The sequence below is a fragment of the Sebastes fasciatus genome, chromosome 21 (genome assembly GCF_043250625.1).
Source record: "Sebastes fasciatus isolate fSebFas1 chromosome 21, fSebFas1.pri, whole genome shotgun sequence".
NCBI lineage: Eukaryota > Metazoa > Chordata > Actinopteri > Perciformes > Sebastidae > Sebastes > Sebastes fasciatus.
The window spans coordinates 21,386,665-21,402,922 of NC_133815.1; the positions used below are offsets into that span (position 1 = coordinate 21,386,665).

Sequence of the window (16,258 nt, forward strand, 5' to 3'; positions counted from 1 at the left end):
ACTCCATAGACATATAGTCATTTTTATTTACACTATGTAGAAAATCTTAACGGGGACATATCATGAAAAACTCACTTTCTTTTTAGTTCTTGCACATACATTTGGGTATCTGGAGTACCTACCAACACACAAACTGTGAAATAAGACAACCCAGTCAGTTTTTGTGGGCTGTCTAGATCAGAAAACGTGATTCAACAAGCCCTTCAGATTTGGCTCCCCTTCCAATGCCACATGCAGGGTAATTCAAATTTCTTGCAAGCCAATCAGAGCAGACTGGGCTTTTTCGGGAGGGGGTCTTAAAGAGACAGTGTGAGAAAAATGTGTTTTCTTGAACAGTACAGCATGTAAACATGTTCTAGTAGAAACCCAAAATACGAGTACGAACCTGAAAATGAGCATGATATGTCCCCTTTAAACACAAACCAGTCAAACAGTCTATAGAGACAGAACTTCTCTATAAATTCAAACAGAGAAAAAGACACGTTTTTTTTTAGCTCTCCTGCTGGTTGTGCTTCGGGGAGAATAAAGCATGGAATGGTTGTCTCCTCCGAGTACGCACCTGGGGATTCTTGTCTTCCTTGATATAACCTACGAGGAAATTAGATCTCAGTATCTATATGTATTTTTCATTGCGTTTTACGTCATTATGGAATGTAAGAATGACATGAGTTTATTGATTCTTGCAGGGGGAATATTCTGCTAATAATGGAGGGGTTTAACTAAAAAGTAAAAGTTGAATTACCTCTATCGATGCATGTTTGAGTTGATGGGAATCCAACTTCCCAGAAGTTTTCAGGAGTACAGGGAGGAATATACAGAAACCGGTGCCTCGAGCAGGCCGACAACTTTTTCTGCTTTTCCCCCTCTGGTAGATCGGCGTAATACTGTTGGAAATAAACATCGTTAAAATAGCATCAGTGAAAAAAACATGTCAGCATTACTTGGCTTTATGATCACGATACTTACAATTTCACATTCCTTGCAGGTAGTGCCCTTCAGTTTTCTTCTCTCATCTTTCTTGCGAATCACAGCCATGTGTGCAAATGCCGGACGTCTAATCCAAAGAGAGAAAATGTACATTGTGGGAACTTGACGATGCCCGTGAGACTGGAAATCTATCTTTTGATTTTTCTGCATAAAAAGATATTGATCATCGAAAAAGCAAACAGAACCTGCTGACTGTACGGCTGATGGGAGTGTTTCTTACCGTGCTTTGTGCCTGTTACTTTGGCTCATAGTGTTTTCATGAGGATCTTGTTGATCTTGCAGATTAAAACAAGCACATGAAGTTAAATTTAAGAACTGACCTCCAATGTCAAACACAGAAATACTGGTCAAATTACATGATGACAAACACAGTTTCTCTAAATCTAAAAGCCTACCATCGTCCTCTTCTCCTTCATCATCATCATCGTCATCATCTTCACCACAGGGCTGGCTCTGGCCCAAGTGTGAGTTGTTGAAAGACTTGTACTCCCCGCAAGCAGTTGCGTCAAACATCATATCCAAACTGTCATTTGCCTTCTCTGCTAGTCCTAGAAAAGCAGATATGATATATAATCAGTGCAGATAAGACTCATCAGCTTGTGTATAACCTCAGTGTCAAACTTAACAATCCAGTAAGCATTTCATCTGAAAGCTGAGGTTTATATTCACCAGACACACTGTCCCTTCTGTTTGGGGCATTTTCTCCCCGGCACTGGAGTAAACTGTGACTGACCCAAGTGCGGTCGGAATCTACCAATTCTCCATGACACTCCTCTTCTTCTTCTTCTTCTTCTTCTTCTTCTTCTTCTTCTTCTTCTCCTTCTTCTTCTTCTTCCTTTGGCTAGAATACAAACAGAGATACAGATAAACAGCCTGGTGCAAGAGACACCATCCATCCAATATACCCATATGAACATGCCCAAAGATTTGTTTTTGTTGTTGTATGTGTTTCATGTTAATAAGTAGTTGAAAGAAATCATGACGTATGTCAATCACAGAAAATCACAGCAAACACAATCAGTGGTCACAGGTAGACGCTCTCCAACTGGCCTAATATTTGCTAAATGAACACTTTTGTACGGAAGCTTTGAGAGGCAATGAAAAAAGAATTAACAGGTGAAAAAAAAAAATGTTTGCCAAGATAATCCAAAATAAATTCCTAATTTTTTTTCCAGCTGTGACACAGGTGGGGAAAGACTGTTGCCAGGATGTGTATATTTTTTTGTCAGGAGTGTTTGTTGTTGTAAGACTCATTTGTCTATCCTGGAAGAAAACATGGACACTTTTAGTCCTGTTTAGAACATGGGGTAGTGGTGCACTTGAGCCTCTTTTTGCCAAAATGACAAACTTTTTTTTTTTTCATCTGCCAAACATTTTTTTTCAACTGTTTTCAAAGATAAATGAAAAACCAGCAATTAAGAACGCTTTAATTGAACTCTAGTGCGGTCCATTTGGGCAGTTGTGGACCAAAACAACCAGTCCGAGACCGCTTGTGAGAGGTGGTCTCGGACTGTTTCGAAGGGAACCAAAACGCAGGGTACCTTTGAGGGCATTTGTTGAGATGGACTCAGGTAACGACAGGTTAACATGAGTGGGAGAGGACTGATCTGGACTGGTTTACTTGACATCTGGCCCGAAGAGAACATGCAGAATATGCTAAATGAAGTCCGCAAAAATAGTGACGTATATAAAGTCATGAAATGGAGGAGATGGGATTTGTGCGCAGTCGACCCGATGCCGGGTCAAAGTGAAACAAATTCGACGGCATAAAAGTCTGCGATTCTCTGCATAGAAGTGGCAGCTCTCGAGATGAAAAAGATAAATCCGCTCCTTCGTACACGCCCCTCAGCTTTTTATTTGGTCCGCTTTAATTTGTGCACTGTGAAACTTCACTCCGATTCTGACTAGCCAAGAGGACAATGGCTTGTGAAAGTGCCCTTAGAAAAAGTATCCTGGCACCTGTTCTTAAGTCATAAACACAGCAGAAAAAAAACACGTTAGGTCAGACTTAGAAAATCGATCGCCCGATATTTTTACTCTCCCTTGCCTCTCAGGGCTTCCGTACTTCTGACATATAGGGCGACTGTTGGTGTATATCAGGTCACGTGACTGTACCTCGTCTCCTCTGCAGTCACTGTCGTACATGGACATGGCGAGCGCAGGGTCAATGCTCCACATGGGCTCCACTTTGATCCTCCTTTCAGCTGTGGAAAGCAGAGTTCACATGGTCACATTCAATTCAACTGATTATTAAGAAATACTTTAAGATTGTACAACATTCAGCCTACAATCAGAAAAAAATGATGTGCATTGCAAAGGCCGTAAGACACAACACACTGCCAGCAACAGAACACAAAACTCACCAACTTTTCCTTTATGTTGGTCCTGTGAGGCATTCAGATCCTGCCGGGGGTTTCCTTTCTTCCCAACACCGTCCTTGTTTGCTCCTCCTTTGACATTTGGCTTCTTGAAAGCAGGACTTTTAAAGGACACATTTGGGCCTTGGTTGGAAGTCCCATTTAGTTCTGACTGAACCTGTTAAATGTTAAATAAATTACATTTTAAAAACATGGAGGAATTATTCTATCCTAATTACAATGTTAGGAAATGATATGCATTTCTATATAAGAAGTATCTTTAAAAAATGGTGGAGCAAAGTATAAAGTAGCTATATGAAAGCCAGGACACTGGATTTGGTCTGAAAGTAGTGTTGCAATTTGTCTTGCAATCTGATACACATTCATACAAGCCTTTTGGACACATCTCTAACCTTGCCGTCCGACAGCCTCTTCTTAAAGCTTTGATTGCTTAAAGGTGTGGAGGTTCGTTTGATCAGTTCAGGTTGTATGCGTTTGCCTTCTTTATGTTTGTCCACCAGTTCCTGGGTTCGTCGTTTGTCCTCCTCTTGCACCTCCGGCTCACTTTCCTCCTTCTTACGCTTTGCTTTGTTAACGGAGCCATCCTCTGAAAACCTTTTGACACTCGGGAGAAGCGATGGGGACCTTTCTGTGGTGGAGTCTGGACTGTGGAGCAGCGTGGATGAAGAGGAGGAACGGTAAGGTCTGAAGACAGGGAAACAAATATGGTTGTGTTTTTGGAATATTTTTTGTTTGATTGCATGAATATAGAACAAAATTCAATACAATTCGTTAAAGTTGAGAGGTGGGGGTTAGCAGCATGCATTGCTGTCTGCCAGCGTTTATTTTTTTTTTGACAAGCCAAAGATGCCAAAGTCTGAATTTACAACTCATGATACGGTCATGATATACAGCAAATTAACATGTCCCAATCGTTGTCATCCTCACTTTAAACCAGCACCATACTTCCAGGGAGATTTTGAGCTGCTCTTCTGGCCTGCAGTTGGCGCAGTTTTCTGAAAAAAAGATAACAAAGATATTAATTACAGACACAATCCAAAGAGCTAAATTAGTCTGACTTCCTGTTGCTAAGATATAATTATTCAGTTCACACAAAATCTCTTTCGTACAGACTTTACACCAGTCTGAAGCCTACCTACCACGTGAGGCTTGTCAATAAGTTCAAGGCCACAGGTTTCTGCTATGGCGTCTTCCAGATTTAGATTCACATCATCTGAAACGAGACAGAGACCCAACAACACCTTTACACATCTCACAATCAGCAACTTTGCACATGGCAACTGAAAACTTTCAATCTTCTTAAAACTTCAATTCCCAGAAATCATGGTCAAGGAATCAAGGTCATTTTTTTATTATAAAAACTGCGTAAGAAGCAGTTTGTACTTGAGGTTTCATTAATCAGTCCTCTGAGTAGAGAGGATTTAATCTGACACTTTAGGTTGAATTTACAGCGACGCCTCTTTCTGTGCAGCCCCACTGTGTGAATTCGGCTGATATGATGGGTGTGTTTGTGTAGATAAATATTACCCAGCGCTCATTGAGGGCTTCAAGTAAAAGACAGCTTCTAATGGAAGGAAATAAATATGGTTTCCGATCCTGTTCTCTTAAGGTGCTTTCACACCTAACCTGTTTGGTTTGGTTAAAACGCACTCAGGTCCGTTTGCTCAGTTAGTACAGTTTGTTTGGGTGGTGTGAAAGCTGTTAATCGAACCCTGGTGAAGACCAATAAACTTTTGGCAGTCACCAGAATTTGGTTTCCCCACGTGAGTCCTGATGATGCAGGATGACAATCGCCAAAAATGTCCAATCAGTGAGTTACCTGTCAGTGTGTATAACTTCATGTTCCTCTTGGTTTGTTTGTAAACAGTCAGAGTGACCAGGAACCGGACCAGAACTAAAATGCAACAATGCATTTTTTCCCCCTTGGACAAAATGAACCGAACTGCAGGTGTGAAAGCAACCTTAGAAACCAGAAGTAGTCTTCCTGTTTTTATATTTCTCAATTCTAAAATAATGCTGATATAGTAAGAGTACAGTCATACTTGAGGTTTGGGATGAGTCCAGTTCACATGTGTTGGGTACAAGCACTTGTGCTCTTCCAGGATTCTTTGTAGCGTCAACAGGCTCTTTATCCAGTACTTTAAAAAGAGAACACACGTTAGACGACTTAATGCATTCAGAAAACAGAAAAGGTCTGAAAGTTAGTTTAAAGCCGACTGACCGCTGAAGAGCGAGTAGTTAAACCGAGGTAGAGGCGTCTCTGCATAGCGAACGTGCTTCATTTTGTCGACATCTCTCCGTTTCCTCAGTTTGTTTAACACAGGCAGCGAGCTTTGCAGGATTGGCGAGTCTGGGATGATGCCGTCTTCTTGCTCCGGGGATGAGGCCTGCTGGGGCTCTGAGCTGATAAAAACAACACCTGCAATGTTTAACTGGGAACTGAAACTTGACTGTGAATGCTTATTCCAGTGCAGAACACCACAGCTTAGAAACTCACTAAACTAGCGCTATAAACCTGTCCTTCCATAGAGGTGTATGGAGGACACTTGAAACCTGACTTGCAATCAAAGCAGAAGTGAAACCACTACGATGTATGTTTTGGTTTCAAGACCTACAATATTTATAGTTATCTTGGGCAGCTTTTAAAGAGAAACAGATGAGAAAATATAGAAAATTCGAAGTATTTAATTTATTTTAATAGTTATGTCAAAGAGAACAGCTTGACAAAACATGACTGTAACACACTAAAGAGCTTACCGGGACATCTTGAATTTTTGCAGTTCAGCATGTAGTTTTCTGTTTTCATCCTCAAGGTTGTTTCTTTCATTCTCTGGAGAACAAACGTCACACAATGTTTCACACACGCTACATCACAATTAATAGCAATATGCTCTTCAACATGTTAGTAGCCATATTTTGTGGTACACTGGTATAGTCAATATAAACTCATAATATACAGCAGTACATGCCATGTATTCTCATGAACACAGGCTTGTCTATATGCAAAGAAGACTGTGTTCATGGATCTGCAGACATACTGGCAGCTCTGTAAGGCTTTATTTAGGTACTAGCATACTAACATGTACTACTTAGCACTAAAAACAAAGTACAAATAAGGCTGGAGGGAATGTCTTTTGGGAATGGGAAGGGGATGGGAATTTGGTCATAAACAAAATTATTGAACCAATTCACCAAGATCACCAGTTATTAAGACTCATTGTTTGGGCAACATGAAGGTCTGTCCAAAATTTTGTGCCAATCCATGGAGTATATGCTGAGCTATTTCTTAGGATAAGTGAAAAGTGTAACCTGCTGGTGGCACTACAGGAAAAGTCAGGGGATCACCAAAGTCATAGGGATCTGAATTGTCTTATCTCATAGCTGTTGAGGTATTTCAGTCTGGATCAAATTGGTAGACCAACCGTCATTGCCATCGCTGGAGTGATGCTGCTAACATGGCTAAAAATGCAAGCTTGAGAAAACTTTATAGGCTACATGTTAAAAGTAAAGAAGCAGATATCTTCTTCAAAAATAAACATAACAGTACAGTTTTCTGATCATCGGAAAGCTTACAAACAAGGTTACAATTTCAATACTTTTAGTCCAAAATAAATAATTAGGTGATTTTTTTTGTCCTTAAATCTTTTTTTTTTCTTCTTTTCATTTTTTAAATATGTTATAGGGTAGACACTTCTTTACATCTCATGAAGTTTTCATGTTGTGCCCGCTGTCGCTTGAGAAGCAGCAGCAGACTTCTGAGTATATGGGGTGTGGACATGGATATGAATCTATGATTTTCGGTTTCACCTCAAATATTACTTCAGTATTCCTATTTGTTTATCATCCCATTACTGAAGTAAACAAAAAGGTGAAGATCATTACTTTTTATGTTGGTCTTTTGAAGTCAAGGGCTGATGTTGGGAAAGTAAATGATGTGAAAGGTCCCTTTGGTTTCTACCTGATACTGCTTCAGACCAGCACCATACCAAGCGCTTCAAGCAGCCATACTAAGTGTGTAAGCAGAACTTTCTTTTTTTACAACAGGAAGGGTGTTGAGCTGCAGTTCATCCCTTCTCCATCCGACAATGGAATAATAAAAACAATGAGTAAACTCACTCAGTTTGGCGATGAGGCGCACATTCTGATCCTGGTTATTTTTTAGGTTCTCCTCTAAGATGGCACATTGATCACACTCTGCTGCACAGAGCCTGGAAACAGAGAAACAAAGTTGCTAGTCTTTGTTGTTACATATAGTTTCTAACAAAGTTAACCTGTTGTGGAGGAAGTTACCTTTCCTCCAGGCGAAAGATGGTATCCTGCAGGGTTTTGTTTTGCTCCTTTTGCTGCTGGGTGCGAATGTGAAACACCTCAAGACTCTGAGCATCTCTGTGGAAAAACAAATGCAATGACAGGTAGACTATATTCAACTATTCACAAATGAGTTTCTAAAGCCAGGGTCAAAAATACTCATGTTATTATCATATTTAAAAGTTAGTGACACAATATACTCACAAATAGCGCGCCTTTTTCAACTTGTTCACTTTTGCCTCCAGTTCTAAAAACAGCAACAAATGCAGTGTTGAAGAGTGTGAAACACAATGCAAAGGAAAAGTATCTGACTTCAGTATAACCTTCATGAATCATTGAGGAAGTTCACTTCATGTCTACACATACAAACCATCATGGGTCAGTTACCTTGAAGTGCATTCTGGTGGCACTCTCTGAGCTGCCTCCATACATCTTCAAAGGGGTCAGCTGGTTTGGGTGTCCCGCTGCTCTCTCCTGGGCTGCTCATCCTCCATTCACTGATGAAACACAGCCAGCCCTCCTTCCACCTGCCGACACTACCTGGAAAGAAACAGCTTCATCACATATTTCTGTATTAATTCATGATTTAATGTACGAGCATGTTGGTCTCTCAATGTTAAATACTAACTACTACAGTATGCTACAAGCTCAGCCTTATTTCAGTCCTATCAATACAGCTAGTTAACTACATTCATCAAGGACCCTCACCACCCTTCTCACGGCCTGTTCTCCCTCCTGCTGTCTGGGAAGAAGTACAGCAACATCCTGCCACAGGTCCAACAGGATGCTGAACAGCTTCTTCCCACAAGAGGTTAGGCTTGTAAATGGACTGTGTCCCCTCCCCACACACACACACATACACATCCAACCCCCCAGCATTAACACAAAAACAGTTTTTAAAGCTAGTCAGCTGTCAAAGACAATTTTTGGAACAGTAGTGCAAACAGCACTTTACTAAGGACATAAATGCACTTTTCTCTGCTGCCAAACACGACTGCAAATTGTGTGAAATTGTGTCTGAAACGTTTACTTACTTATTTTTTTTAATTTTTTTTTAGGTATGTTAATTTTAATACTTATTTATTCTATCCTTTTTAATGCACTGACGGGAGCTGGGAGAAACAATATTTCGTTTCCTTCTGTGAATGCAAATACTCAGTGACATGACAATAAAGTGAATCTTGAATCTACATTACAACAGTTTATATTGGACATTAACACGATTTCAGCCAATATCCTTCATACCTATTTACCATCCTCGGTATCCCCAGTTTCTACCTCTTTGTATTATAAACCTACGTTAACTAGAATATATGGAGAACATTAAAAACAAGTACCACTCATAGCTCACTAGCTAACGTTAGCTACCGTAACCGACTGTAAACAAACTAACCTTACAGCACTAACGCTCGTTAGATAACGTTAAATTACACCACAACTTCGGCTGCCGCCTTTCTAAAACGAACAATACTTACAGGAAGGAGTCCAAGAAACATGTAGAGTGTTATAGGGGCTGGTTTAGTTGGTTTAGTTGTGTTTCTAGGTTAGTTAGTGCAATGTACTCCCATGTTTGTAACTACAAAACAAATCAATATTCGCGCGCCGAAATGCATGCTGGGAAGTCTTCTTCTTCTGCTGCTGTTATTCTGGAGTCTTCAACGCCCCCTGCTGTTCAAACCTAACATTACAGATAGATATAGATAGATAGATAGATAGATAGACAGATAGACAGACAGACAGACAGACAGACAGACAGACAGACAGATAGACAGATAGATAGATAGATATAGAGATAGATAGATAGATACTTTATTGATCCAGAGGGAAATTCAAGTTTCCAGCATCACAGTTCCATAGTGCAAAACATGTTAGTAAAAAGGAAGTAAAAAAGTTAGTAGTGCAAAGCACAAAAAAATATACCAGATATAGAAATACAAGGAGATGAAGAAAACTGTTAAAACTGAATATAGTGCAGGGTAACAGCTGTGATACAGGACTATTAAAAAAGTGTGTATATAGTGCAGAAGAGACTGTTAAACATGAGTATAGTGCAGGGTAACTCCAGTAGCTTAGTCTATGAACGTGCACTGTGTGCATTATTATCTGTCCTGCAGACCATCCTCCTTTGTCCTGTAGTCACTATAGTGGTTCTAAATAATTTGGGTATAATAACGATGGATGTATGATTAATAACGTATTTGTACAGTATGTAGAGCTGATTCTCGGCACCTACTGCTGGGAATAATGTACAATCTGATCTTCAACTTCAAAAGTTAGTTAACTTGAATGAGTTTAAGGCTCTCGTGACATGGCTGCAGTCCAGGTTGTCTGTGTGCAAGTGTTTGATGTTAATTTATGTGTTGTCCGTTACTTTTACTATAACTGTCTTGCTGCTATCTTGGCCAAGTCTCCCTTGTAAAAGAGATCTTTGATCTTAATGGGACTAACCTGGTTAAATAAAGGAAATTAATAATAATAATTCTGTCATAGCCGTTTACCGTACAGTAGAGCATAGAAGGTGTTTTTGCCATTCTAGCTGCACAGGATTACAGCTTGATACATATCGCCTATCTTGCCAACAATAGACACAGTTTGGAGAATGATGTTGTGAAATTACTCATGTGAAAATACATTCTCCTCAATACCTAATCTTTCATGATTGTCAAACTCTAACACTATATAAATATCTGCCAGTTAGGCCTACTGTTCAGGGCCAAGAAGTACAAAATGACAATAAAGAGAAACAAAGATTATTCTTATATTTGTTTTATTTTTGGTCTTTCTTTAGAATACAAAACAAGAACCAAATCACAAAAATAACATTTACAAAACAGATTATTTAACTGAGGTGACCGAGGCAACATAAAAAAGCATGTCTGAAACAGTGATATTGGTGGGTTAGCCTTGAACCTTGAGGTAAAACAGCGAGCAATGTAAAAGGTCAGATATCTTTACTGTTTCGAATTAGTGCCTTCTTTCAGTAGTGCTATTCACAAATGGAGTTTAACAATTCATGTTTTCCTAACATGTTAGCAGTGATTTAATGATGTAGTGCTTCAGACCTACCTAAGAAGAAATTGATTATTGTGAGATGTAGGTCGAATATTCTAGGCATGTTGCACTTTATGGCACCATTTTGAATGGTTTCTATATTAATACTCGTTCATACATACACACACATACACTCACACACAACACTGTTCCTACTCATCCACTCTCTTAACTCTTAAAATGGGTGCAAATGGTTCCCAACAACTTCCTCTACTTGTTCCCCACAAAGAATGCTTCTGGCTAAAATAAGTGTATAGTTTTAACATTGATATCACCCAAAAAAAGCAGGAAACAAAAGCTGCTTTGCACTTTTGGAATCGTTGGTACTTGTTTCCTAAAAGGTTTGACAGAGCAGAAAAATAAAACACATTAAGTGTTGGAATGGCCATCAGTCAGAGGCACAAACTCAAAGTCCGATCTTTCCTAAAATACAAAAAATGGTAAGACGAAATGCATACACTGCATCACTGAGAGAAATAATAAAAACCTAGCTCCACTTACCAAAACACAAAGCTGTGAAAATAGTACAGTTTGGTCTGCATTTTGTTTGTGCAGGTAATGTTTTTGCATGAATAAACGTTTCTCGTCTTATCTTCTGTCACATGTAAAACATGGTCACTGGTGATTCAGCATTGCAGATTATTACTTTTTTTTTTTTTAATTCCTTTGGATGTGTGCCTTTTCTTGATTTTGCATCTGTCACAGCAGGTAGATTGCGCTAGCATTACTTCATATATCTATATATACACATGCATTCAACATCATATGTATCCCCCAAATTAAAAGAAACAACAAAAAACTATTCCAAACTCCCTTTTCACCACTTAAAAGTTTAAGCTATAAAAACCTGCATGACAGTCCACAAAAAAAGGTTTGCATGGAGGCATTGCTGTTTGATGTGAGATATGCAGCAGGTTGTAGAGGTGCTGGCGCTGGGGGGTGACATGGAATGCAGCCTTATTCCATTAAGAGGGGTTTCATGGGGATGGGCCTATTCTTCACCCCCTTCTATCCAAAATGGGCCTCTTTCTATGTAGTTAGGTTTTAGATTCACATTATGCTGGAAGAAGAGTAACTGGTTGCAGACGCTGGCCGGGCAGGTCTTCCCCAATAGCAAAAAACACTGTAGTAGAGTGTGAATGCATATCTACCATCTTCTGACCTGCAGAGAAAACAACATGTCGAGCTTCAAATATGTGTGAAGTGAAGGTTTTAGACAATAGAATATAAAGTGAGAAGGGTAACATGTTTATATAAAACACATGTTAATGGAATATAAAAGTCTTATAAGTCATATCAGACTGATATAGCACAGTGGATAAGTGCTCATATTATAACAATTCTGCATTTTATGAGAAAAGCATGACATTTCTAACAGTTATTTTCAGATGTGGAGGGAAGTCAGATTTGACACTGAGAGGTCAAATCCAAGATGGCCGCCAGTTCCCCCGGGTCTAATGTTCAAAGCGCTTCATTTTGAAACCAAACAGTGTAGAAAACATTTAAGGTGTCATTTCCAACTAAGTTGGGGATGCCCATTCATTTGGGGATACTTTTGAGATCGCTAGAATTCAAGGAAATGCATTTAGGTCATGGTAAAGGTAAAATAATTTACCAAAAAATAGGCAATAAGTATTCTACAAGCTCAGCTCCAGCTAACGGTTACAACCGTTTATATTGGATATTAATAACTTTTATCTCCTTGTGTCCTCGGTATCCCGAGGTTGTACATCTCTTGTGTTATAAACCTAACTAACATATGGAGAACACTGAAAAGTACGACTCATAGCTAACAAGTGAACGTTAGCTAGCTGAATGTCCACTCGGGGGCTTGCTACTGTTCCCACGTCACTCGCTACTGAAATACCAAAACATCACACTCACGCTTCCCTCTCTTCACCACTGTGGGTAGGTGTAGCTGGGTGTGCCAGGAGGCCGATATTGGGGCATCGTGACTTGGTGGGGGCCGACAGACGCTGGTGATTGAGTTGTCAACAAAGTTCCTGAGAAGCAAAGTGACCACAGAATGAACACAAGTATGATGCAGTGTACTGTATGATAAAATATACACTTTCACAACAAAGAATGGAGCCCAGATTTACTGGGAGTGTAAAATTAAACTGGGCTTTTACTTTTAACACAAGGAGGAATAACTTAAAAAGGTGCTAAATTCTATATCCATTGCATTAATATAGCAGCAAACAACTATTTGCTGTGTAAAGATATAGAGGAGTAATGCTACCTGAGCAGAGAATGAAGTCACTCTCCCTCTATGTGTGTTTTAATCCAAGTTTCTGCTTGCTTTGTTGACACAGCCGGGCCGGCCGCGTAAGGCTTTGAGTGTATGTTTGTTGAGAGCCGTTGCGAGGCTATAGAAATGCTTCCAATCCCGTATTTAGCACCTTTCAAATTTAGCGTTTCTACAAAATATAGATACTTATAAATAATAAAATAGAAACCGATGCTCACCAGCTGACATGGCCATGGTGGTGCCGGCTACCATCCCCATGGCAACACTGTTGTGGCGTTGAGGTTGCATTTGCGGGGCATACATGGCCGCAGGCATCCCATTTGGCTGGACCACTGTAGTGTGATGGATAACATGAGGCGGCGCGGCATACAGCGGCTGTGTGTAGTAAGTGCCTTGTTGTTGTGAAGGTATTAATGCCTAGATGCCGGAAGAACAAAACAACATGTTACAGTTCAAAACGAAATTTGGACCCTGGATCATAGCGCCATCCTGAGGCCAATCTGGATAATACTTTAATAGCAGAACCAAGAGACAAAATCTGCCATCCTTCAACAACTCAAACACACTGACCTGTGCATAGGGGTTCTGTTGGGGGTAGGTGCTCCTGACCGGGTAAACGGCAGCATGGTAGGGGTTGGGTGAGGAGGAGTATGGTGGGACAGTCCCAGCGTTGGGAGAGCAGGCCATTTTGAAAGGAGTGCCTGGAGCATAGCCTGGGTGGGAGGAAGACACTTTCAGTTAGTGCCGCTAATTATTCAACAATGTCACTTTCAGTCAGTGGGTGTGGAGGAAGAAATATGCAGAAGTATTGCATACTGGCGGTTACTAACTGCATCTTGAGAAAGGTCTGACTGAAACGTTGACCTACATACAACCTGAAGAGGTGTTGAAATCCTTGCTCCAGCACTGACTTGTAAAATCTCCATTAGCCAATGCAAACACATAGTTTAAAACATTCTTACCACTGGGGAAGTTCGCTCCTGCATAGATATTGGGAGAGTATGCCGGAGCAGCTGCATAGCCAACAGGGAATCCAGCTACCAAAAAGAGAACAAGAATCATCTCAATTGTCTTGATTTCAGGATATTATTTGCGGTTCGGATATTTGCTTAAACCATTACGCAATAAAACATGAAATTACCTGGGTAGCCCATTCCCTTAGTATTGGCAAAGGGGACCCCTGTTGACCCAGGACTGTAGACCGGATTCATGATGGATGCCTACTGACAGATGCTGCAATGAAAGAAGCATAGAAGATGTGAATTCAATTTCAGAGCATTTAATTAACAAAACAAAAAAACATTTATGAGTCAAAGGACAGCTGTCCACCTAGCAGGCGGTTCCAAAAGCATCCTATTATATATAAAAAAAATTATTGGGGGTGTTATAATCAGGTGAGGAGAACAGTGAGGAATGCTGGTGGCTTATATGAGTCGACCTTGCGAGGTCATAGTCACAACAAATTTTTTTATCTTTCAAGTGTTGTCCACACATACTCATACCTGGAATTCCAACATTTTGTGGGAACTGCTTTACATAATATGCATAATTTAAAGAGGACCTATTATGCTTTTTCCCTTTCCTTTAGTGTGTTATATAGGACACTGCAAATGAACTGCCTGAAACGCCTCGCTTAAAGTCCTGCCTTTTATTCCGTAATGTGGTGATGTCATCAAGTAACACATTTGCATAATACCTGCCTAGCGGCTAGTTTGGCAGAGAAGACTGACCGATCAGAGAAGACTGGGCTTTTCGGGAACTCAAACAGAGTGTTCCAGACAGATAGTGAAAAGAGGTGCTGCAGCACAGCAGGTATGAGAAAAATAAAGCGTTTTTTGAAAATTAAAGCATGTAAAACATGTTCTAGTAGAACCCCAAAATACAAATATACACCTGAAAATAATCATAATAGGTCCTCTTTAACATGGTGCCGTTCAACACTTCTGGACCACTTTACATTTTAGTTTTAAATTTCTCTCCATGTCTTAACTAGGTACGAGTACTTCCATCCCATAAACAGCTTACTGTTTGTGTTCTTCCGCATAACTTTCATTGTAATTAATGTGTAATTTACTATACATTGTATAGAAAAGCTGAAATATCACACACATGGATTTTTGAAAAATTACATAAAACACAATCTTATACATTTATTCAATCATTTTACAGATTTACAACTCATCTAAATGCCATTATACCAGAGGAAGCCTTGACTTCTGCTCCACGTGATGCTCATTAGTTGAAAAAAAAAAAAAATCCTGTGTGCTGCCCTCTAGAGGTCCAAATACCATTACATCACTTTACAGGTCTGCTGATTCAAGGACAATTTAAACAGTGAAGGAAACGCACTACTTCAACACTTCATTTGATATTGATGTAAAGCTAAAAACAAGGACACTATTCTAGTGAGTAGAATATTTGCAGCTTATTCAGTTATGGTAAAAAAAATAAAAAATAATCTATTTTATAGTGGAAACCACGGGGCAAAAAATAGAACCTGGCTGTATTTAACACATCTTTATCATCTCATTTTAAAAATTGAAAATGCATCCCATACTATGAACAACAATGATCCGGCTATATTTAACATTTTAGTATTGATTATCTTCTTCCACCACAAGGAGCGAAAAGAGGGTGACGCAATTTAATAAGTTGACCATTTTCATGTTGTATTTATACAGATCGCTGCTTGGTGGTTGCATATAAGCTTGTTTTTCAGTCGGCCTTGATAATAATAAAGAGGTGTATATTTTCATGTTAGGTATGTTGCCTGCAAAAAAAAAAAAAGATGGCAACCTCTAAGTGGAAGAATTCAGAAAGGTGATCGCAGCGGGGCTTTGTTATCATTAGCTCGCCTAGCTCACAATCCTTATTAACCACACAACCCACCGCTAGATTAACATGATTGTTTTATAGCGAGGTACAGACATGACCTGCTGATCAGCTGTCTGACTGTCTGACCGTGTTAAAGCAGCGGACTGTCCCCGGACAGCAGCAGCCAGATGGGGGCAGCTTGTCAACAGGCCGCAGAGCACAGACAGACAGCCAGACAGCTGTGTTGTTGCAGTAAGCGCCTGATGTCCTCTACAACACTACACATAACATCCTCTGATCTAGATAATAACCGACTAAAAACGTACCTTTAACTCTTCTGATCGACTGGTAGTCTTCTCCTTTGGTCTTCTGGTGTGGGATTTATTGAAGCTAGCTGCTGTTTTTGCTCCCAGATGCTTTTTCTGCTGAACTCTTTTGAGCATCCGCGTCACTTCCGTGTAGTGTCACG

General features: G+C 39.9%; 2 protein-coding genes across 12 annotated transcripts; both read right to left on the minus strand.

Annotated features, from left to right (window-relative positions):
• Position 1: 1 nt before the first annotated feature.
• On the minus strand, positions 2 to 9,308 carry rbbp8 (retinoblastoma binding protein 8). 10 transcript variants are annotated; one of them, XM_074622354.1, is made up of 19 exons: positions 9,149 to 9,308; positions 8,061 to 8,209; positions 7,878 to 7,920; positions 7,656 to 7,751; positions 7,482 to 7,573; positions 6,123 to 6,195; positions 5,587 to 5,768; positions 5,408 to 5,503; positions 4,505 to 4,578; positions 4,293 to 4,360; positions 3,758 to 4,049; positions 3,351 to 3,522; positions 3,103 to 3,191; positions 1,657 to 1,828; positions 1,383 to 1,535; positions 1,208 to 1,262; positions 967 to 1,054; positions 743 to 884; positions 2 to 588 (listed from the first exon to the last, which is right to left on the minus strand). In XM_074622354.1, exons 2-19 carry the CDS (start codon positions 8,158 to 8,160, stop codon positions 491 to 493), a joined length of 2,085 nt encoding a protein of 694 aa, XP_074478455.1. In that variant the 5' UTR covers positions 8,161 to 8,209; positions 9,149 to 9,308; the 3' UTR covers positions 2 to 490. The 10 variants fall into 10 exon arrangements, with proteins under 10 accessions (XP_074478455.1, XP_074478453.1, XP_074478463.1 ...); XM_074622352.1 differs by having other exon boundaries at positions 8,061 to 8,213; XM_074622362.1 differs by having other exon boundaries at positions 1,657 to 1,788; positions 3,093 to 3,191; positions 8,061 to 8,213.
• A 1,115-nt stretch (positions 9,309 to 10,423) lies between these two features.
• On the minus strand, positions 10,424 to 16,256 carry fam168b (family with sequence similarity 168 member B). 2 transcript variants are annotated; one of them, XM_074621362.1, is made up of 7 exons: positions 16,116 to 16,256; positions 14,117 to 14,208; positions 13,938 to 14,012; positions 13,546 to 13,688; positions 13,194 to 13,392; positions 12,609 to 12,727; positions 10,424 to 11,886 (listed from the first exon to the last, which is right to left on the minus strand). In XM_074621362.1, the coding sequence occupies exons 2-6, from the start codon at positions 14,184 to 14,186 to the stop codon at positions 12,621 to 12,623; spliced, it is 594 nt and encodes a 197-aa protein (XP_074477463.1). In that variant the 5' UTR covers positions 14,187 to 14,208; positions 16,116 to 16,256; the 3' UTR covers positions 10,424 to 11,886; positions 12,609 to 12,620. The 2 variants fall into 2 exon arrangements, with proteins under 2 accessions (XP_074477463.1, XP_074477464.1); XM_074621363.1 differs by having other exon boundaries at positions 10,912 to 11,058.
• Positions 16,257 to 16,258: the final 2 nt, after the last annotated feature.